We start from the raw sequence: 24,959 nt of genomic DNA, 5'->3' as shown, positions 1-24,959 counted from the left end.
ACTAAAGACAGTGCAGAGAAATGCCATGAGTAGTGCGAAGGAAAGAAGAGGAAGTTTTGAACAATTTTTTTAATTGGATTTACTGGATTTTAAGGCACCCCACAATGAGAATTAAAGAGCAGAAACCCCTTTCTGATATCTGATGATGAGGGATAATATTTATTTTGTGATTTTGAGCTACCTAGTACCATGCAGCACTACAAGGGCACATTAGTTAATAATGTACAAGTAGCTATCTTGCTACATTACGTTTATGTAGCTAGCTACATAAAAGATTTTTAAACTATTCTGTCATTTTAAATAAAGATAACTAGCTATTTTGGACCTACCAACAGTGTGAACAGTCAAGACATGAGAGTATATCTAGTTAGGTATACAAGACATTTTATGTTGGTTAAATATATTGTCACGACAAACAGAAAACTATTTTTTATATTTGATTTTTTGTAGATTTTTAGGTTTCTTTTATGGAATAATAAAACAGCTGACACCAAAATGACTGCAGGGACTAATCGGTGTAAAATTATTTTATATTATTTTGATACAAAACTGTTACTCCTTATGTGTTTTTATTTTTCTGCAAAAAAGTTGTTGCATAGCTTATATGATAATAGGGTAAGAGCTAAAAACTTACACACTCTACGGGACATTGGTTTCAAACCTAATAAAATCTTAGCAAGGAATTTGAAAAATTATAAATCACAAAATCGCAAAAAATTATCTTAAAAATTATTTAATTTTAGATAATGTGAAAGTAATCCTTATAAAAATATTTCTGATGTTATTTTATAAAGAAATCTTTCATATTACAATGTGGGAAAAGTTGATAAACAATAAAATTTCCTGCAGGTGCTCTCAAGTATATATAAAAATGTAATGTAATGTGATGTAATTTTGACCCAGCTAAAAGTCTAGCTAGCTATAGCGAAAAATTTTAATATTTAAACTTGGCAAATTTTACTTAGTATTAACTAATAAATGCTAGTTTAATACTAAATTTAGCTATAGGGTAGCTAAGCTACCTGTAAGAACAACATCAAACAACGTCGAGGCTGTTCTCTGATGTAAACATACCCGGTGGTATTTCTGTATAAGTACCAAATTTTATGTGTACATTCCTTGCGTGTAATCAAAGTGCCCTGTACATAGATCTAAAAAAATTGTGTCATTGGCTCTGACTGACGCAAAATTTACATCATTTCACAGACAAATTCAGGTTAAAAAGGGTACAAAAAAATATATGCAAAAAAGAAGAAAAGAAGTAGTATAAAAAGAATAAATGCAAAAATGAAAATATTACTTTGTGTTTTGTCATTTATACAATATAAAAAATTAAATTTAAAAAAAAAAATACTACAAAATCTCTCAACCTAATTTGACATAAAATATACAATGCTCTTTTTTTTTCGGTGTATCTTGTTTCTGGAAAAAAGCAAAAAAAAATCTTGGTGTGAAAAATATGCATGCACCACTAGCGATATAGCAAATACATTAGAGGAAAGCTCCAACAGCTGTTATTATATAACAAGAATTCTACAATCGTGAACAAAGTTAATAAAACAAAGGCAGTTTTTTCGACATTTTTCAGATTAAATGGTCAATATTCGGGAGGCTGCTGAGGCGCCACTTGAGCACATGGAGGTCAGGTAGTGAGTAGAAAGATTGTAAAATTTCACTAGCGCGCCGCACTACGAAATAAATCTCATCAGGGTCCACGAAGGTTGCGAAATTCGTCGTGCTGACGTAAGCAACAATTATTATGATTCAAGAGTATAGATTAAACCTGAAATTTAAAGTCCGCTGTGAGCATTAACAAATGTAAAATGCAGGACTTAGAAACAACCAATTAGAAATTAGCCTTCCTGTTTTATTATATTTTGTCCTTGATTGTATAATTTTTGACTATCAATCACTTTTTTCTAAAGGTTGAATGGTTAAAAAAGAAGTGATTTGACGAGAAAATGATGTGACTGTTAGGGTAATACAAACAGAAAGATATATGCATTTACAAACATAAGAAATACTCAAATTACTATATTACTAAAATAAATGTCAACTTAAAATAATACGCATCTTAAAATTTTATGGATGTAAAAAATATGTAATATATCTATTTTTATTCACTTATCAAAAATACAACAAAATTAACTAAAATAACCAAATCATACTAACACTTTATCCAGGACCCCTTTCCTTTTCCCTTCCTTCTCCTCTAATCTGGTCTAATAAAAACCATATCATAGAACAGATATCATTTTAAAATAGTGGACTACAGAAAATCTGTGTAGAACTATTGAAAAGTTTGTGATTCAGGAAGCGGTCATATCAATAAAACAACAACAACAAACAAGCAAACAACAAACAAATAGACAAACCTCACCACTAACATTTTACCTTACGTCTTTATGGCAAAAAATAATTATCATGGATTAAATTACAATTTTTCTTGTCAGGGCGAGGATATCGCTTGAGTAACACAGGACTTCATCTATCGTTACAATTAGCTCTTACGTTGCTACAGGTTGATAAAAACGTCAAAATCCAGAGTTACTTTTAAAATAATGTACAATCTAAAGTAAAAAAAAGTTTCATAATATACCATAACAACATAATTAAGGTTAAAAAACGATAAAATAGTTTTGCAAACTATTAAGGACTTTCAAAAAAAAAACGAGATCTGTGACACCTCAGGATGGTTTGCGAAAGAAATAACTTATCGGTCTAAATTAAGTCGGCGTACTCCGTGAATTTTTGTCACGTTAAGCCGGCAAATAATTTTGGCCTTTAGCCTAAATTCTTAGGTGTTAAAATTTGAGACTTCCATTACGACCCTAAATTCTTGTTGATGGTCAAAATTTTTGTAACTGTAATTTTTGTAGGCGGCTGCGCGGGCGGATAAAACATGTCTCTTCCGGGAATTGAAAAGGTAGTTTCACAACAAACTTCAAATCGATCCCAAAATCTATTGATTTTAAGTAAGCACCTAGTGCTTTATTTAACTTACCACGAACTCATTGAACATTCTTTTGTAAGATCCTCAACAACAGACTCCATTCGTCCCTTTACCTTCTTCGATTGGTTTCCAACAGGAAATCTAGAAAGTTCCTTCCTTGAAGGTGCGTACCATAGTAAGAGTAAATCATCGCACCGGACATCATCTTCTCTTTGAGAAAACCCGAGGAACTTGCGATGAAATTTAAAATGATGGTTGTGTGATCCATCATAAAAAAACGCTCCGTAGTTTAGATTACCACCATGCGTCACCACAGTAGTAATGCCACTGATTTCTTTTGGTATCATATAATTGACCCTGTCTGTGTAAGGACGCATTTTCTTCAAAAGAACTAATTCTTGGTTGTCACAATGAAACAATAAGATAGTGCCATGATCTGTACCAACCCAAAACAAGCGGTTGACATAACAGAAGGTGGTGATTCTTTCCACTTTACTCAATCCGGCGTTTGCGTTGGTATCATAAGTAAAAGTGTTGAGCACTTCTGCTGGGGTTGAATCACAGTCCAGCTGGAGTATACTTAACTCACTGGTTTTATTAAACGTTATTAGCAAGTAATTTTGGCAAGCGAAAACTTTAGTAACGCGATGCTTAAATGGTTCTTGATGTTCTGCTGAGATTAAACCACCGGGAAAAATCTTCATCACGCGCAAGTGATCTTTGTATACAACCACGAGGATATCATTTACTAGGAATACGTCGCTGAAACTTTTCTCCAGTTTAGACAAAGGATGAATTTCATTCGCATAAACACCATTTTCAAAACCACTAAGCACCATTATACTATTTTCAAAACACAGAACGCTTGAATGTCTGTTGCTGAGCACTTTGTAAGGCTTTTGATCAAAGTCTGTAAAGTCTCGAGTCCAAGTAACCCATGGCATGATGGTTGAAAAAATCACGGTGTATTCACCTTCTGTTGTTTGATCGTCGGCACTAACATGACTGTCGCTAAGATGTATCACAATAAGACTGGAGCTATTGTTCGTCCTGGTAAGAAAAGCCACATGTCTTTGGTCGATAAACGCAAAACTTAAGATGACATTTGCGTCCTCAAATGCATTCATTTGATCACGCAACTGTGTCTGCCGTCTAACTTGTCTAAGGTTTTGCGGATTGCCGACTTTTCTTGTCTGTAAATTAAGCACATGGAACTCTAGTTTCTCAGCGTTAAACAAAAATGGCGACTCGTAAAGATAACTTTTCAAGTGTTGTACATTCATCGCGTACGGAATGCTTCCCATGAACAATTGGAATGGCGTCGACTCCAACACGCTAAATACATGAAAAGCTTCTGGCCGATCTGATGGGTTGTGTTGCCAACAAGCAGTCGTCAACTCCTTCAAGCAATGAAGGTTTATTGCCTCATTGGTAAACTCAGGTCTTTTACGCAACCTTAAACGTTCCACAATGTCCTTATTATCAAAACCCTTAAATGGGATAATCTTTGACACTAATTCATATAGTACGAGAGAATAACACCATACATCCACAGCATTGGTATAATCCGACTTTTCGAGCAACATTTCTGGTGGCAAATACCGTGGTGTTCCAGTAAGTGCAGCCATACCACGAGGTGCCATATAATTTGCAGTACCGAAATCGCCAATCTTCACATTGATCTCCTTGTCGATGTCCTCAGAAAATACCAGAATATTGTCTGGTTTCAAATCACGATACAGCATCCCACACCGATGCAAGAATGCGATTGCATCGGCTACTTGATATGCTACACGGTACAAAAGAACGCGATCGAATCTGTGCAAGCTGTTTGTTAGCGCACCGAACTTTGCATACTCCATTATCATTTCCAGATGCTTTCCTAGCCGAATTCCATAGAAGCAAACGATGTTCGGATGAACAGTTGCATCGCTTAACATGAGAACCTCCTTTCTAAAATCAAAGAACCTTTCAACACGGTCCTGATCTTCTATGTTAAAGTGGAGCCGCTTTACAGCCACCTTATATGCATTCATTGGGTGCGTTCCACACAGCGCATGCGTTATCACCGTCCCTGTGTATACCCTCCCACCGCCCCCACAAGGGGCATCCTCTTGGGATGAATACTCCAGTGTATGACATGCCCTTAAAATCAATGTCGGATGATCTTTGAAGGTGAACTCTGGAAAGACTTTCGAAACATCCATGCAATTGTTAAAAGAATGCTTGTAGCAACAAAAACCCTTTAGTAGGTTAGCATCATCTTTCAAGTACTCTCCCAAGCAGTAATCTATGCAAAACAACGTTGGTTGGTCCTTTCCGCCATCAACGCAAATACGACATGGTGAATACTGAAGAACTCCGTTGGGTTGGGATAGATCAGCTAAAGCTTTGTGCCACTCGACTATCACCGTTCTAATGTGGTCAACAACATCCGCCAGTAGTTGAGCACTTCTATTGCTGTTAGACGTTATTACTTCAGTCAGAATAACAGCTTTATCTATCAATTCTTCACATTTGCCAAACCCGGAATGATTTACATCAATTTGAGATACAGAGATGAAGACTTCATTACCGCTGTCTGCGTATACGAATCCTTTTTTCCAATAGTGAACGTTACTGGAAAGAACATTAGAAGCAAGATCCGATGTGTCATGTTGATAGTACACCAAATCTTCTGGGCCTAATAGAATCCTATTTAGGTAGTACAAAATTTGAGAGATGAGTTTTACCCAAAATCCAAACGGCACATAATTCATTGTGTGAAGTCGCTGATATCTAACGCCGGATTTTATTTTGAATTTCTCCACTGAATCAGGTGGAGAGTCCTTCATGTAATACGCAATTTGCATTGTTTTCTTGGATGTCTTGAATCCGATATGAAACATCTGTAAGAACTTGATGTATCCGTCATGGAAGGGATACTTAGGTTCGATCGCATTGACTATCTTTTTAATTGTTGATATTTTTAAGTGACCACCATCCATGCCAGAAACTTTCTGATCTTGGAGAGCTAACAACACTTCTTGAATCCACCGAATGTCAATAAAGTACAGATTTTTTAAGCTGGCATTCTTTTTGATGTGCAGGACTATACCTGAATAAAGAAAAAGCAACAAGAAGAAGTTATAGAGGAATTCGTATCAAAAATTTTAATTTTAATTTCCTCTTTTCGCCGTATTATTAAAATTCCTAGTTTTCTCAGACATTCGAGTGAAAAGGTGAAAAAAAAACGTTTTACTATTCTTGTCCAGTGTACAGTGTGTAATAAGGTTAGAATTAAGACAAGGAGGCTCGTTAGCTTAAAGATAAAAATGAAGTTTTATAATAATGAATTCACCGTAAGCACGACCTGTCGGGTGAAATTCTCTAGACATTAAGAACTGAATCTACTTAAAAGATAAAACAAGGAGGTGAAACTAAACGACTCACCGTTGTCTTGCAAATATTGAACAGCATCGTTGAGATCTCTTTCGTCAGCTGACCATCCAGTATTACTGCTTCGTTTTCTGCAGCAACACAAACACGTGTCATTCATTTGTTCAGAGCGTACCATTTCCAACATGTCTTCGTACTTCAAGATAGGGGGCTGGTGGACGTGAGCTTGGCACCGTGGCTGTTTGCAGATCGATTTAATTTTGGCAGCAACTTTGAGATAGAAGGATGGCAACCTCTCGCCTAACACCAATTCTTTTGTTTCGGGATGGCGTACAGTCATTGCAATCCTGAAGATATTCTTTCGCAACGACTTAATTCCTACATAAGAATTATTAATACCTTATGCACCATGCCATGCAAATGTTAAGTCCATCCCTTACCTGCTTATCTAAATCCAGATAATTTTAGTCAAATTTTCAAATATTGGTCACCTATATGTCATGCCCCCTGGGCCAAGAAATAATTAGTCCTTTCATCTTTCAGGGAAACGGAAGGGAGACACCATGTGACCAACGAAAAACATTTTACTATTTGAAGAATGCAAAAAAATTAACATGAAAGTTCAATTAATTTTCCTTCTTATTCAAAAATCCTCTCAAAAGTGTCAAATAAACGGACATAATAGATAAACTTCTAACATAAAGCGAATAAAAACGAACCTATAGAAGGGAAAGTGCAATCCACTGCATTAAACCAGTATTTACCAAATACTATTTCTCTGTCCCCAGATTTCCGGTTTACATCCGCCCCAAAGCGCAAGTTAGCAAAACGTGGTTCAGATTGCAGCCACACCCTGAGACTTCTTTTAACATCTTTTATATCTTCTAACATTTCAGTTGGGTTAAAATGCGTGCCAACAACGACAACATGAACTCCAGGGACATAAGTAACGAGGCAATTTAACCATTCCTTTAGACTTTCTTTATTTTCACGTATATTCCAAACAAGGACATATAAGGCTCGCTTAGTCAGGAAATACTGGTTTGTGCTAAACTCGATATCCCCAGCAAAATCTACAACTTGCAAATTGAATCTGCGAAACTTATTTCGAAAGGAGAGCACTTTGTCCAAAACGATTCCTAAAATGTGAGTCAGCGAAATTTTTGTTATTCCTAATAGCGAACATAATTATTTAATATTAACAACAACAATAATGGAAAGCATTATAACTGAGATTTTTTTTCGGAGTTGTGGGAAACCTCACTGTTCGTTTTATAAACACACCTCATATCCAGACATTCTTACAGTCTTCTCTATATTAATAGAAATAAGTATTCAATTTTGTCTTAGGAAAGTTTTTTGGCATTATTTTTCTTTCCTTTTGTAAAATCCAATCAATCGGACAAGTCTGGGCAGATGCTCATAAAACATAAAATATTTGATCGACTTATCGATCCAACTTTTTATGTGGTATTGGTCAAAATAAAATAAAGAAAGTTGGAACTTTTTTCAACTTAGTTGGCCGACCGAGGAAGTCCTCGTGCAGATGGTGTAAATTCCTTTTGAGCATGCACAGCATAATTTACTTCCACTGCTCGGGTTGGGCGCGTTAATGAAAGTCTTAACTGTTCAAACTGGCTCCTCTGCAAAATTAAATCTCTTGAATATTTTTTCCGCCGCTTAACCCTATTCGGTCCGGGGGGGGCGGATTCCGCCCCCCCTGACGGTTTTTTTTTAATAACTCCTGATTGCTTTGTTATATGGCTATGATACTTACTGAGTTTCAACATTTATCTATTAGACACCTGCATGCTAATTTTTTAGGTCCCATACCTTTCGGAAGCTTTGATATTGGCCATTACTCAAAACTACCCCTAAAAATGTCTATGAAATCCTTATAATGGGAAAAATATAATAACTCCTGTTAGGATTATCCTTAGAACTTGAAACTTGCAACACAACTTTGTTTCATCAAGAAGAATCACTTTGAATAATTTGAACACGTGACTAATCCGATTTCCCGATTTTGTCGGATTTTACCCGAAAATCGGAAAAAAACGGATTTTCGGGCAATTTTTGGCAATTTTTTATCCGATCCATGTAAAAACCGGAAGATATGTTAAATAACTTTTATTTAGCTTTCAGAAACTTCAAACAGAATGTAAAAATTCGCTCTAGAACAAAAGTAATTATATTTTAAGCAGATAGTGGCATTTTTAACAATTTTCAAGCTTCTGAAGACGTCACAGAAAATGTGCTGACGCAAGCAAATTTTTTTTGGCGCCATTTTGTTCCTTTGATGACGTACTATAAGTGTGCCAAGTTTGATTCAATTTGAACAACCCTATGAAAAGTTATTGAGGGGGGGCGGAATCCGCCCCCCCCCCGGTCATAGTATGTTCGAAAAACCCCGGACCGAATAGGGTTAAGGGGAATTTGAAAATAATATATTTCGAATTACGTCGCAATTGCTCTAGAACCCATTTTTCATTTCGTCAATTTTCACCAATGCGAAATGCTATTTGTCAACATGTTGAAATTCGTTTTGGAAATAGCTGAATTTAAGAAATGAATTTAAAAGGCTGATGTTATATATTCATGTCGTGTTGAATACCAATTAAAGATTTTGTGCTCATTCTTATGTCAGCCATAAATTTTCTTACAAGGTGTAGTGCGACCGAAAATTTTAAATAATGCCACAAATACCTTAAAAGTATTTCACTTTTTATTTTAAATAGAAGAAAAACATCATGATTTCTTTCAAACAAAAAATCAGTTAAGTTGCAATAAACTTTTACTTGCACCAATAAAAGATAAGATGAAGTACCTTTAGTTTCCCTTGCAGAACGCCTTCTTTCAAATATATGGTTAACAAGAGCTGATTTACCGCTGTGCCACGGTCCGATGACCATCAAATTCATCTTACAGTTCTGCTCTGTATGGTACAAATGCCGCCGTAGGTGAAGAAGAAGGGGTTTGGTACCGTTCTTAAGCAAGTTAACAGGATGTAAAAGCTGAAAAATAAACAATATATGCAGCGCGGATTTCTTTCCTTTACGGTTGTGACATTATATTGCTAGATTTTCTTGTTGCTTAATGATGTCAACAACAACAACAACATACCTGATCCATTTCTTCAAGTTCCATCCAAATATCTAACTTCATTCTGCCCATCTCATTTGGGAAAGTCAGAATACCTTTGTTTCCATTTAATGAGAGATGACTCAGCATAAGCATATTGCATACACACTCTGGCAAATTTTCAAACTTATTGTAGCTTAAGTCAAGTGTAGCTATGGAGGAAGTTGCTATTGATTTTGGAAGCCAGTTTAATTGATTATGTTGCAAGTACAGGGAGTGAAGCTTTTCACTCCAGACAGTGTCATCTGGCAGCCTTCTGATGTTGTTATATGACAGATCAAGAATGCGCAAATACTCCAAATTAAATAATTCAGGAGGAACTGCATGCAACTTGTTACGCGAAACATCTAACTTTGTGAGATTTTCAAACAGCCTTCTGCTTCGCAAGCTCCTCACGATATTTGATTCCATAGATGAAGCTTCCCCGACGGTGAATTTAGGCAAATACTTCAACTTGTTGTTTGATAAATACAATACTTCGACTTTATTATCGTTAATTTCTTTAAGCCAAATCTGCTCTAACCTTGGCAAGGATAAACTATCCAGGTCAATTTCATTTTTGCCACTCTTATGCTGTAGTTTTAACAACTGGATCACAATTCCATCCATGTTTAGTTCCACGGCTGCAGATGTTAAACACGCAACAATTGCTTTCCAGTCCGGGTCAAACAATTCGCTACAAAGAATTTTTTGATATGCTTAAAAAACAAAGAGTGACAAAAATAGGGAATAAACACTTAGGATTGGATGAAAAAGTAATCAGCAAAACTAGAAAGCCAAATTCTTGGTGTCTTCCCCCAAACTTTTTTGTTGAACATTTTGAAACAATTGCACATTTTTGAGAACAGCTGACATACGAGAACTAATGTTGTATCAAGTGATAATAAATTTGATAGCAATTGAAACAATGGGACACAAATCAACAAAGAACTTCCATTTTTTTAATTAATAACAGCACCATACCACGGATCTTTCACATCTATGCCACTTCTTTGGTCTAGTGTATATATCCAATCTATATCCCCAAGTGCTATTTGTTCAAAGAGTCTCACATCTCCATCTATTAGTTTTAAAAACATTTTGAGCAACAAGGAAGCCTTTGATCTAGCTTCTGCTTCCTTAATGCAATCATTGATGGAGCTTTTGCAATCTTTATTCTTGAGCAACCTTAGGACACCAATTGCAATCAGTCGGATGTATGAAATTTTAATACAGAATTTAACAAAATTCACATTAAAGTCTTTCTCGACAGTAACATCCTCTATTGCAGAATTTAACAGTTTGTGCATAAACTTGGGGCTTTTGCCAGCTCTTGCATAATAAAAAATTTCTAAAATATTAAAAAATTGTTGCACGAAATTGTAGGAATAGAAAAAATGTAGGAATAACAGCTAAAAAACAATTCCAAAAATATCAGGAAAAGCAAATTTTTATATACCCCAATTTTCTCCAACAATAATGTTATTAAGGGAAATCTTAATTTTTTATTCCTTTTGAATAGCATAATGTGAAGCCATCAACATTCTCTCATTTATTTTTGAAGCTCCCAATTTTATATTTTGCGTGCTGCACAACAAATTTATCATAGATTGATAAAGAAGGCTGTGCAATGGTGGACAGAATGACAAACTGACAAATGTTAATTAAACACAGAGGCAGGTTGGCAGGATTGAAGTAAAGGATTTCTATCAAAAACATTTTCTGGAAATATATATTTAAACACAATTTAGTGAGAAATAAAAAAAAAAGTTCCACTTTATCTAATCTTCATAAATTGAAAGCTATTCATAAATTTTTATGTACGCCACGGTTTCTCGTATTAATTGTCAAAGTTTTTGGTTGCTAAAGGTAAATTTATCACCCATCCAGTTATTATATTTAGCTTTTTTAGCATTTCAAAAAAATAACTGTGGCCTATTTTCCTTTGTACTAATTTCTGTTTTGTTAAATAACTTTTCTATTCTTGTTTTTTTTCTTCTGTTTTTCTTTTAAAAAAAATTCCCAAACCCTATTCTGTGTTAATTTTATTCCAATTAGATTTTTATTGTTTATTGTTTCTATTGTTTTTATTGTTTATTGTTTCTAATTGTTAATTTTCTTAAAGCGAAGCCTGGGATTGTCTTTTAATTCTGTTTGGCTTGGTTTTTTTTGTAATAAAATCATTTGGGTGTTTTGTAGAACAAACACGGTTCCAATTGGTCATTATAAAAATAAACGTAGTATACTAAATTAATATCAATGATATACCACAATTCTTTTAAAACAATTCATAAAAAGATAATTTACAAGTTCAAAAAACTAACATTTACAGTACTAATGATATTATTGTTCATTTTAGTTTACAAAAAGAATACGATCATTGAAACATAGAAAATTAACAAATAAAACAACCAAAATAAGTAAGAAACAATGTTGAACAAATTGAGAGAAATAATAAAGGGGTATATACCTTTTTCAAATAAAACTTTTTCTGCACGCGATCTGCTCAACTTTGCCTCGTCCTTTGGCAATCTTTTATGCAGATTTCTCTGCTCTAGCATAACCTTTTGACCGCATGTGCAGGGATGCCCTTCAGCTCGGCAGCTATTAAAGTTGTCATGTTCAGAAGACAACAAAAACTCGATACTTTCTATATCCCCAATGCGACTGGCAATATGTAGAGGAGTGTCGCCATTCTCTTCTCGTTTATCAACTGAGGCTCCAAACCTAATTAGTACTTCAATAACTCGCTTATCCCTGACTTTTTTCTTTACACACAAATGTAGCAATGTTGAACCATTTGGTGCTCCTTCACTGTTAATTAACTGATTAGTGACATAATGTGGTCCATGTTTTTCTCGAAGCCTCTGTAACAATGACCTCACGTCCTCAACAGACTGCTCAATGCAGCAACGCTTTAAGTCTTCCCAATGGTCTGAAAAAATTTAAGCATATAATTTTTAAGTAAAATACGTTTCAGCAACAAACAAACAAACCGACCAACTGACCGACCAACCGACCGACCCACCACCAAACAAACAAAAAAGAAAGAAATGATATAATTGTGTAAAAAAATAAGATTACAGCGTAATAAAGATAAGCAAAAAATCACTGGCCTAAAATATCAATTCAATCCTGCGTGAATGATCACACTCTTAAATAAAACTGTAGTAAGTAATCTTTAGAAATCACATTGCAAAAATAAAAAAAACAAAAAGCATGAGAGACCCAGCAAACTATTACTTTTGGTTAAGGTTACGCAACATTTAGAATATTAAAGAAGGAAAAAAAGAAATGTCTTGTGAGTTCTAAAGAAAATGGGTAAAACCCATTGACATTTTAGATGAAAAGAAAAAATGGTAAAATTCTTTAGATATATACTTTATTTTGAATGAAAAGGTCAAATTGATAAAACATTGTGATAAGAAAAATGAGCAGAAAAAGATTTTATTTGAAGTATGGAATTGTAAGTAGTACTGAGAGATGGCTACTGTAAAGGGAAATTTTTTGCCCATAAAAACCATTTTTAAACTATAACGTTACATTACATTTTTATTGGTATGATGAATTCTTTGCTTTTTGCGAACATGTCCTAGTGTTGCATCATTTTATAAGAAAAACAACAATATTTATGCTTTGTAAGAATGATTTTAACCATTTTATAACGAAACAGTATGATGTTTTTGCTTTGAAAGAATGTTTTTAGATTATTTTAAAACGAAACACTGCAATGTTTCACTTCGTAAAAACTTTTTTTTATTATGTTATACTGAAACACTTCAATGTTTACACATCTTAAGAAAGTTTTTGACTATTTTATAACAAACACAACTTTTTAAAAAACAACTCACATGATCCTAGTTGAGCTGTGGTTTGATCGTTTTGTTTAAATGAAGCACACCAGGCAGTGATATTTCAGAACAAAGTTGAGAAAGTTTAAAACTTTCTAAGGACACCGAACTAGATGAGTAAAGGATCTGTTTTAAGCCCATTTAAATAAGCTTGTTGATGGCGTGATTTTGTTTTGTGTACGCAAAATGGCATGTAATTTAAAGACAGGCGACCCTGTGGTTTTTTCCACGGGTAATGACTTGTTTCTCAAATAAGCATCGAAGATCAGTGGGATACACAATGAAGTACTTCAAATCCACATACTTGCTAAGGCCAATCACCTGAAATCCCTAGATGATGCTGTTACACATGCTGAAGCCTTTGAGGGTGCCATAAGAGATCAAGCAGATTTGCAATTCAATTATAGGCAAGTGTCAACGAAACAAAAACAAATCGTTTCGCACATAGCAAAAAGCCCCTCCCAAACAGTCGTTACAAACCAGTTCTATAGTTGTGGAAGACCATCTCATAGAAAACGCAAATCCAACAATTGTGCCGCTGAATACCCAGCTTGGGGAAAGACTTCTGCAACCAACCCAACCACTTTGCCACTGTATACTGTCAAACAGCACCTACTAATACTCTTATTGCACATGTCCATGACCCAACCAGTGATCTGTTCACTAGTTCACCCAGCACTATACAAGAAATTCCAGCAGGCATCACTCCTATCACTACCTGTACTCACCAAGGTTCAGCTACCACTGCGAACATTTTTCCTGATAAAGGTGCAAACCTACAACCCTGGAAATAATATTTGGAAAAATGGTCTGTTTTTCAATCCTTTTCCAAAATGGTCAAACAGCATCTCTAGAGCAGTGCCATGCAGCTGGTATGCTGCCGAAATTCCAAATTTGGCAGGGGCATAGGCTGAGTAACCATTGTCAAAAATGTGTTAGCTGCACTTTCTGCAATGTTCTTATTATAAAACAACCCGCATCACAACTCAGAATGGCTCAAAATATGGAGGAGTTGGGGCCCTAAATAGCCTAGCAATTGATGCTGTTGATGAAAACCATGCAATCGAATTTGATAAAGAGAGTCAACCCCTTACCATCTTCATCCCCGAATAGGGAAAATACCTTTGTCATGGAATGCGACAGGGATACCTAGCCGTTGGGAATGCATACACTAGACAGTATGATAAACTCATCAATTAAGTTAAAAATAGTTGAGTGCTTTCTATCATACTTGGGGCTACTTAGCTCTTTGAGCAAACAACTGTTGTAAATGCTTCTAAGTTCAAGGTTAGTAAACCAGTTCTGTTGCGGAAAGTTAGTAAACCAGTTCTGTTGCGGAAACAAATTCACAGGATTCTCTGTCACCACACCTGGTCCAGCACCTCCTGCTACAGTCCTTAGTGCTATCAAAGACGTCTTGGTCCTGATAGACATTACAGGTGCAAGGTCATGTTTTCGGTTAGTAAACCAGGTGGCTTGGGCATATTCACTGTATCTTACCATGGAACCATTCCAGGAATTGATAAAACTGAATTGTAAATTTTACTGGGATGAGAACTTTAAAAAAATGTTTAGGTATCCATAGGAAAGATCACATCATTAGTGGCATTCACTTTTTTGACATGTCAAATATAACCTGTCTGCAAACAGATTTGAGCAATAAAGGCTTCAAAAATTTGAACATGTAGCAGTGTTGGAAATTTGAAATTCGACCTTCAGGATACAAAATGGAACAGTCAAATTGACCAGAAATTAATCCTGCCTTCCACATCTGAAAAAACACCCCCCAAAATCCACTCAATAAAAATAGCACATTGTTTATCAAGAATTCTCTAAGGGAAACTCTAATGGAATAAACAATCAACATTTACTTCAGTAAATAAGATTTGGGCTGGACTAATTAATGAGGTAATGAAGTACTTCTGTACTGATGAATAGCACGAGCAGCATGATCATTGTCTAATTTAATTGATTTGTTTGGGGATAGGTTGTTGTGGATGATTCTTTAGGTAGCCTTTACTCAATGTTCACCTTAACCATTAGATTGTGGGTATAATGCAAAGGAGATATGGGGCTTGACTTTCCATGCCTGCAGAAATTCGTAGAATTTAGTGGCACCATCTCAGCGATTTCTTTGGCTGCTCCATACGAGGTAAATAAATTCCTGTATGCAGATATGTGTGTTGTTGTTTCCACTTTCTGTGGGAAAGTCATGCACACAAATCCAACCACTAAAGCAGTCAACTACAGATAAATTTGCATTGGCATGCAGATGTAGTCATACATATGTGTTGGAAAGGTCATTCTTGAAAGGGAGTGAGCACTATCGGTTTAGCTGGCCGACTAGGAGCATGTTGAAGACAGTCTGCAGAAAGTTGTCTTTAGTTAACTTACCGGATCCACCGGTATGATCTTTAGTAGGGTAACATTGGTAGTTGTTTTAGAACTGGAGCAGGCAGTTTTCTTTGACTTGTATAAAACCCCCTAACAGTCTCGAAATGTGGTTGAATAAAGTTTTTAAAATTGTTTATTGAATAGCAGACATTGTTTTCGCTGGTAGAATGTTTCATTCATTAATAACTCGAGGGACAACAGGCTTGGAAATTTGTGAAATCTAGGCAAACGACCCGTTGTTACCGTGATTTAAACCCAACGGAAACAATCAAAACATTTTTTAGATACGGTAACGACGTTAACATTAAGCATAGATCAATGGACAATGAGTAGTTGTATTATCTAAAAACACTCAAAAGCAACAGAAGAACTTCATAGTGAAAGTTTGGAAATATACTTCATGTTCAAAATATTCTGGCCTTTTCTGACACAACAACTCAGGGCATTTTTTTCATGCAGTCACAGTGTTTTGTACCTTTGTCATTTTTGCGTATACTAATTCATAATGGGAGACCCATCAACACTATACAGAAACACGAAGCTTTCGAATCATTGAAAATTCTTGTTCTTTGAGAAATAGGGTGAAAGTAGGAATAAGATTGTTGGTAAAATTATTATAATTTAAAATATTGTCCAGGGGAAACGATTTTTCGTTATCATCTTCATTTGATTGGCAGAAACATCGCGGAAACGAAACGATCGTTTCTGCAAATTTCAGGGCCTGAACAAATGAAAATTTTCTTTTATCCAGCCTACTATGAGGCTTTTATATCTTTTTTGAGTGTCCCCTTGTCAGTGGATTCTCACACAGTTTGAAAAAGACATTTGGGTTCAAATTTTCATACACATTCATTATTTTAAATACTTCTATGGGTCAGCTGTTAATCTCCTCATTTCCAGAGACATCAAAATACAGTGTTTAGTCTTTCTTCATATGGTAGATGACCAATACCTGTGATTATATTGGTAAATCTTTTCTGGACCATTTCTATGTTATCAACGTCGTTTTGTAGGAATGGTGTCCATGGATTGTATGCTGTATTCAACATGAGGTCTCACTAAGGATTTGTATAATACACACAAGTTGCTTTTGGTTTTGCATTCGAATGTTCGTTTGATGACGCCCAAGGTTCTGTTTGCTTTTGACACAGCTTCTGCACATTGCTTACTAAAACTCATAGTTGCATTAACATACACACCAAGGTCTTTTTCAACTTCTACAGCTTTAACTAGGTGGTTATCAATATAGTACTCATGGTGTTAATTGTTCCAACCAATGTGTAGACATTTAAGTTGTAGTGTGTAGACATTTAAGTTCTTAATTTGTGTGTCAATGCCAGACCAATACATCGTGTGATTGGCTCAGAATTTCATACCACTGACACTTTGGTTAGCTGCATGAAGGTGTTCCAAGATTTGCTTCCTGAGAGCTTTGGGTACTATGATGCAATGGACCATCATGATGACTCCATCTGCTATATTCAGATGGTAGCGAACTTCTGAAATGACTGAGTATGTGGTGGTTCTCCTTGGTTTTCGACATAGAGGGAAACTCTATTGGATTATCTAAATAAATTCTTAATAGCTTGGGCAACCTTTTTTACATTCCCCATGGTGATTAAGTCGACAAGGTTATGGATGGCAAGGATACATGGGACTTAAGCAGCCTTTAAAATAAATATTTTATCCCGGTGACCGCCGAGAATGTGAGAAAACGTAAACATATTTAGCCAATACAATGTGAATCTTTGTAAGTTTTTAAGGTGTAAAATTCTAGTTACAAGAGTTAAATTGCCATGATTTTAAAAAAGTGTCAAACTTTTTTTATTTCTCATTACAAAAAAAAGAAAAGTTTTATTTAACCACTCGCAAGGAAAACGGCATATTACTTATACAAAAATTGCTGTTTTTTCACAATTTATTTACCTACAAGAACTTTTCCAGCCATGTGAATCCAAAGTACTGAAAGTTTGCCAACCTACAACCAAAATAAAGTAGGCAAAACCGATTCAAAGCACTGTAGGGGTCAGCATATTATATTCTCCTTTACTCTGGGAATTTAAATTAAAAATTAATAACTAATTAACAGGTTTAATAATTTCTTATTATTTTAAACAACAAAAACCCTTTGAAAATGTCTTTCAAACTAAAACTATCCGCTGATTATTAACAAACAAACAAAACACTCTTGCTATAATGATCTCTATCATGTTCAATTTTTCTGATGTAAAAGAATTAAAGTGAGAGTAAACTGTTGCACAACATTTTTTCTCCCTATATAATTAAGATCTGAAGATTTAATTTCCAGCCTCTGTTGTAAAATAAGTAAAATTTTAAGATATTAAAGATGTAAACCAAACTTATCAACTAGATCACTTATACTGCACATGGTGTAGGCTGTTGGCTTGGAAGGACGGCCTTGGTTATTTTTGAATCATAGATGCTTTTTAAAACGTTATGTATTTATTTTAGTTCACAAAGCTTTTGACTTGACTTTTTGTTAAGAAGAAATAAAATTGTTAAGCTTTCATGTACCTTACACATGTATTCAGACAAGCTATTTTTTAAAGACAATTCTGGACCATATATAACAGACACCATACAAAGACAACCCATTCCACACCACTATTTTGAAACTAAATGATAAGTGCCCCTTTTATGGCACTGTTCACACTAGCTCCATCACTTGCCAAACAAAACCCATTCGTCTGATTCTATTTGAGAAAAAGCTTCCCTAATACTAGATTCTACACCTAATGCATCTTGACTAAGAGGAGCTTTCAATAAGCAGTCTAGGTCATGAATATTTGCCCCCACGTGCGGTGGTACGTACACCTACACTAATACAGGCCTGCGTTCAGTATTGCACGCCTAGCTTATGATTTTGGCGTGCAATTATTACATTTAGGTGAGTGGCAGCGCAGAGTTTTTAAAGCATAGTTGACGATATAATTTTGTTGTTAAATTTAAATGAATGGTGTTATTATGAAGAACTTAAGGTATAGAGAACATTAAAGTCTGCCCCTTTCCTTCATGCAGACACTCTTATGCTTGGCTGGTGCATCACACTGATACTCGAACGAAAGACGGAAGACCATTTGGAACCATGCCACAAGTCAGTTTGACCTTCATCGTCACAGAGAATGCTGCGAAAAGAGTGCGCACCCATGCAAGTTAAATATAACCAGAACATGGGAGAGGTTAGGTGTCCTGTACCTTAATACATATTTTAGACGAATGTTCTCGTGATGTAATAATTCCAAAGAAAAAACATGTTAAATATAGTTTAAAAAATCTTTTTTAAAAAGGGGAAAGAGAAATCAGATATGTTTAGTAATAATAATCGAAAAAATTGTATATCGTATTAAAAGAAGTCCAGAAGTTCTGTCTCCCACACGACACAGCAGGCAAGAAGTCAGCCCTGCCCTCAGTTTTGTAAGAAGAGATGTGCGAAGACTCTAACAATTGAGTCTCCTGTACAGTTTTGCTTTGCATTAAACTGTGCCTGTGACACATTTTTGAAGCATGTCACCGGTGACTTCTGCGATATTCAACTTAATGATGCCCTGACCTTCAGTTTATAGCATGTTTACAACTTACTTCCTAATCAGTTTATCTTAAAACATAGAGAGCTAGTTGGGACAGAACTATTAACTTAAGAAGTACACCATCGGGAAGGTAGGTCAATAGGAATTGTACTTAATTTTCATTTGTCATCGTCTTAAGGAGATCAATACAAGGTTAATGACGAAATTTTTTAAAATATTGTCTACGCAAAGCCGACGCAAAACATTTAAAATGTATCTCACGTCAGCAATTTTAATGAAGGTGGGTATTTAATAGAAATACATTTTAGAGATACATTTTAACACGGAAAAACAATTATGTATTGGGTAAAGTTTGGGTAAGAGATTACTCTAAAATATCTCAGTTCTGCTTGGCGTGTGTACTAAGTAGAACAAGGCGTGCGATAAAGAGCACGCCTGAATTTCACATGGCGTGTGTGGAGGCATGCGCGTGCGATCGCACGCCATTCATGACCAAGATTGATAAGAAAAATGAAATAGTTGGGACGTGATCATTATAAAAAAAACAACCATATAAATGCATTCTGTTTCAATGATTGTAGAATTAGTACTACTTTGCATAACACAGTAATGAAGTTCACTCGTTTTAGTTTGGATATTACTTTTACATGACTATATCTATAATTATTGAATTAACTCCATGTAGCTGTTCCAACCCCAGGAGATCAGGAAAGTCTGTGAAAGGTCCTTTGATAGCAATAAAATATGCTGTTTCGAAGAACTTAACCAAACTATCGTGCTCATTCTCAGAGTCTTTAGGAAGGTGTTGAGTGTCACTGCTAACTTATGTTGTAATAACGAAGTAGGTCTTTTGGTGTAAATATAGAATAGCTATGGGAATCAGAAATAAATGCATCAGAATAATTCTTCGATTTCTTGATTGACTCATTCCATTCGCAACATAACGTACATCTCATTTCTGTGGACATAAACTTTAACCATGCATGATCTTTCTTCAACTTATTTTGCCTGTTGCTTTTAGGAATTTTTTTCTTTGAAAGACATATTTGAAATTGTTGTTACTTCACGATGGAATGGAAATTGTTTTACAAATTTTTTCTTGTCTTATAAATTTTGGGTACTTTGGGTACAAAACTATAAACACGTGATATCTATGTTTATAAATAACACTTAGTGATAAAGATATATTTTCTCTCCCTTAATAATTGTTATCACAGGCAATTTATTATCATGCAATACTTTTGAATAGTAAAGATAATGTCATATGAATTCTTTTGTGCGCGTATGTTCATTTTGAACGAAGGAACACTTCCAAATATTTTTTTTCTGTATTTGCATTTAATAGCAACGCTTGTATCTGATTCTTATTTGACTTCTTTCACATTATTTTCGTAAATTTGGAACAAGCATAATATCAAAGTTTTTGAAAACAATAAGAAATTTTTTAAGTTTGTTAAATTTATTAACTGATGATAAGACATGTCTAATGTCCGGACATTATTTCCATCACTGCAATGTATGATATTAGAGCTAAATAAATATTTAGGTGACTTCAGTAAAACTTTTCGCTGTCCTTTAGAGTAATAGGCACTACTCTGGCTTAATTTCAGTAAACCCAATGTTGGCCATGTTGGATTATATCTGCTTTGAGTACCGTAAATCTCCAAATAAGCGCCCAGGGGGTTTATTTAATTTTCCGAGTTTTGAGGGGGGCGTTTATTAGAGGGAGGCGTTTAAAAGAGGGAGGTGTTTATTTAATTTCAGTTATATTTCTTTTACACAACAGTTAAAAAATCATCTTCTTCTTCATCTTCATCTAGAAAATTACCAGGATCATTCGCATCCTCGATGTCAGAATCAGTAGGTTCGAATGGGTTAATTTCATTAGCATTGGTATTATTTACCACCTTAGTTTGGTCTTCCAAAACTGATGCACCGGCAGAACAAGGTTGGGTACTTTTGAAGCAATGAATCTTGTTGCCTTCACTCCCGTCTTTTTGTAGATTTAGGGCACAACCTTTAAATAAATCAATGATGAGATCTTTTTTTATCATTTCCCAAGCACGTAAAATCCATTCTACAACTGTGCGTCGGGGGGCTTGTTTCATGTTTCCTCCTACCGTATATTGGTGGACACCATTAGCCAACCATTCATCGTACATATCAGAAATAAACCTTAAATAAACTTTAACCTCGTCGGTCATATGAGCTTCGAATGTATCCCACACAAGAAGCCTTTTACAGAAGGAGAAAGATCCAACAACTTGTTTGCACCACTGTAGCGTAAGTTCCTCGTTCATCCAACCATTGCCTGATAATGCAACGATACATTTTGTTTTGAACTCTTCATTTAATGCAGCTGACTCTCGTTTAGCTTTGGAAAAAACGATATATGGTTTCAATTTGATACCGTCTGCTTTGGCAGCTAGGCATACAGTAACGTGAACCTTTTCATGACCAGTTGTTTTGAGCATTACATCTTTTTGACCAGTTTTGTTGACTGTAGTACTGCTTACCATATCTGCCTAAACTGGTGTTTCATCCATGGCTATGATATTGGAAGAGTTAAATTCAGCTTTCATTAAATTCAGGTTTGGCCCAAAAAGACCCAGCGCAACTTATTGATAAGTTGCGCTGGGTCTTTTTGGGCCATTGTTGTTCGCCGTCTGTAAAAGAAGGTATGTAAAAGTTGATACAAAAAAAACCCAGCTTAAAATTTTTCCGGTAAGGGAATTGATATATACAGTATAACGTGAAAAACACTGTATTTTTAAATGAGTACAAAGGTATTAGTAAGCAGCAAACCCGTTCTAAATTAACGTTTTGGTTCAAAGTAGAGCTCACCTGCACGAGAGATGATTTCTTTCCATAAATTTCTGCAACCACCCACGACTTGCAATAAACGAATCTTTCAATTTGTTATTTTCTCCACATGTCTCGTCAAACATAGACTTTGCTTTAAACATGATGAGTTTACGAGAAACACGAAGCATATTACCACGCCGTTCTAGTATCCATTTTAGAATATCATCCTCCAGTTGTTGGTCAGTTAACTTTCTACCACCACCCTCGAGCCTCTGACGTTTGTCTTTCATAACTACAATTTTTTCCTTGTTTTGACGCCATTCTCGTACTCTTTTTACCTCAATCTTGAATTTCAATGCAGCACTTTTGCTGGAATTTATTTACGTTTCTGTCCCTTGTGGGATGTTTCTTGTGAAGCCATCTTTGAGAAAGAAAGTTTCGAATGTTTAACGGGTTTAATGTTTACAACATTCGAACATGTTTTAGATTCGAATGTTTCGAAAATAAATCATTGAACTTTTTATTTACCAGTAAACGTGAAGACTTTGATTTTAACATGGCTAGAGTAGAGTCTTTTGGTAAATATCAGCTTCTTCACAGGGTAAAATACAGAAGTTTAATACGTGGGCATCATGTTTACAAAGCCAACTGGACTCCCGTTTTAAATGAAAAACTGATTGATAACCGGACAGTAGAGATGAAGCCTTGGAAAATGATAAGTTTGCAATTGGAATTTTTAAAGAAAAGGATGGGGAAACAGAACTGGTTGGGCATGCCCCAATAGAATTATCAAGTCTCCTTCATCATTTTTTGAACGCTGACCCAAACAACTTTATAAATGTGACAGTGATGAGTAAACGTAAGCTCGAAATTGGTTTGGTAGTTCCTGGTAAATTTGATTGTATCACCAAATCCAAACGGATTTTATGTGTGTTGGACGAGCAGCTACATCAACGAAAGGACACTTACAAAACCTTGGAACCTATTCACCAAAAAAAGTATTTATATCGGAAGTTTCCTGTAATTTCTTAAAAAAAAATTCTCATCATTAATTGGTTTCTCTTCCTTCTCTTGTTACATCTATAAGCTATTACATAATACGGGTTGACCCATTTGCCAGTAGGGATTTATTAAGGGGTTTATTAAAAGTGCTTCTATAAAACGCCCCTTGCGAGGGGGGCATGTAATAGAGGGGGCTTATAAAAATAGGGGGTGTTTATAAAATATTTCGTATTTTAAGGGGGCGTTTATTAGAGGGAGGCGTTTAAAAGATGGGGGGTGTTTATTTGGACATTTACGGTATTGCCTTGCTTGCCATATGACAACATGTCTCTGCATATCCTACATTTCCTACAATACAGGCACACAAGACAGTCCATTTTTGAGTCATAGAGCACTGTAAGAGACTAGAGTTCCTCAGATTTTAAGCTCCCACCCACCCACCCTGCCACCATCATATATCACTGTATCCAATTTGCTTAGACTAATTAATAAGATGAGTTAATAAATTATTATTTTAGTGATAGATAAATAAATATTACTGAAAATGTACTATAATGCATGAAGAGACTTGAGGCATGCGTTGAAAACCGCTTACAATGTATAATCTGCTAGAATATACTATTGTGAGTGGCAACCAAAACGTGCATACTCTATGGTATTACCCTATTTCCCTTTGACAAGCATTTTGGTATGATTATCATGTTATGATTACTAGCAGCACACATTATCTGCCCTGCCTCATGATGTTACTTTTCTTATCTGGTATCCCGATCAGTTCGCTAAATTTACAAATTGCATTACATGCAAATGTTGTATGCTAGAAATTGTTTCACAATACAATGTCTCTATTAATATGTGTGTATTTACTGAGGAACCAAGACAATTTATTACAAAATATATGATTTGAATATCTAAATTAGCTACACCATCAACTATCCCAAATGCTCCCCCCCCCCAAATTGGGGTACTCCATGGTTTTAATTAACCCAGTAACTCCCAGCCACCTATTCCAGACACATGCATTCCTAAAAATGTAGGTCAAAAGACAGAACAGAGTAAAAGCTAAGTAGTTAGAGATACATATAGATAAATAAGCATATTGCCTACTAGCCTCACAAATATTGAGGGATATACGCAGTTTAATATTTCCAAGAGGAGCCATGACTTAGGGAAGTCCTAGAGTCTTTAATGCTTATTTTGTGGTACGGCAACAATTAGTATCTTCCTTCACATGGCTGGGATTATCCCCCTTATTGTAATATTCTTTAACTCATATATATAGCTAGGTATAAGAGAAGAAGTATTTATTCTACAGTAATAGCATACATAAGGTAGAGGTAAAATAAACATCAATTTACAAAAAAAAATTAGGCTATCACTGTAAGGAGACCAGCATTATTAGTCTACGGCTATGAAAAGATGCTGACCACCACCATATACAAAAAACAAAACACCAAACAAACAAACAAAAATATATGCAAAACGCAGGAACATATTAAAAGAAAAACAAATGATGACAAACTCAGCTGTACAATGAGAAAAAGAACTGGATCAGAGAAGTTATTCTAGGAGTGAGAGAGACTAGTCGAGTTGAAGAAAAGGAGTTTTGTACAAAATTCCATGAATAAATGAATAAATAATATATAATACGGAACTTACTACTCACTTTTCATTTCAATGGTCAAAAATCCATCATCGTCTTTCCCTGTATTATATTTATGTATACAAAGTTTGCTGTTTTATGTCTGTATATGCATCTCCCTTTTGTCACTCCTCAATTAGTTGGTTTGTACTTGTGTTTGGAGCAGCATTTATTGGGACACGGGACGGGATTTTGAGCACCAAATTCCGAAAGGTACTTCCACGAATTTAGCACTTCCCCGTTGCTATTTCTAAATTTCTGTGTAT

At 35.2% G+C, this 24,959-nt stretch overlaps 1 protein-coding gene across 2 annotated transcripts; it reads right to left on the bottom strand.

Annotated features, from left to right (window-relative positions):
• Positions 1 to 833: 833 nt before the first annotated feature.
• On the bottom strand, positions 834 to 24,958 carry LOC130641503 (leucine-rich repeat serine/threonine-protein kinase 1-like). 2 transcript variants are annotated; one of them, XM_057448317.1, is made up of 10 exons: positions 24,718 to 24,958; positions 17,623 to 17,674; positions 11,922 to 12,386; positions 10,436 to 10,802; positions 9,455 to 10,148; positions 9,159 to 9,345; positions 7,051 to 7,470; positions 6,386 to 6,709; positions 3,005 to 6,050; positions 834 to 2,570 (listed from the first exon to the last, which is right to left on the bottom strand). In XM_057448317.1, coding segments are annotated over exons 2-10 (5,526 nt in total). In that variant the 5' UTR covers positions 17,645 to 17,674; positions 24,718 to 24,958; the 3' UTR covers positions 834 to 2,569. The 2 variants fall into 2 exon arrangements, with proteins under 2 accessions (XP_057304300.1, XP_057304302.1); XM_057448319.1 differs by lacking the exon at positions 17,623 to 17,674 and having other exon boundaries at positions 835 to 2,570; positions 24,718 to 24,957.
• Position 24,959: the final 1 nt, after the last annotated feature.

This window comes from Hydractinia symbiolongicarpus, chromosome 4 (assembly GCF_029227915.1).
Source record: "Hydractinia symbiolongicarpus strain clone_291-10 chromosome 4, HSymV2.1, whole genome shotgun sequence".
In the NCBI taxonomy this organism is placed as follows: domain Eukaryota; kingdom Metazoa; phylum Cnidaria; class Hydrozoa; order Anthoathecata; family Hydractiniidae; genus Hydractinia; species Hydractinia symbiolongicarpus.
This window is presented reverse-complemented; position numbering and strand designations above follow the sequence as displayed.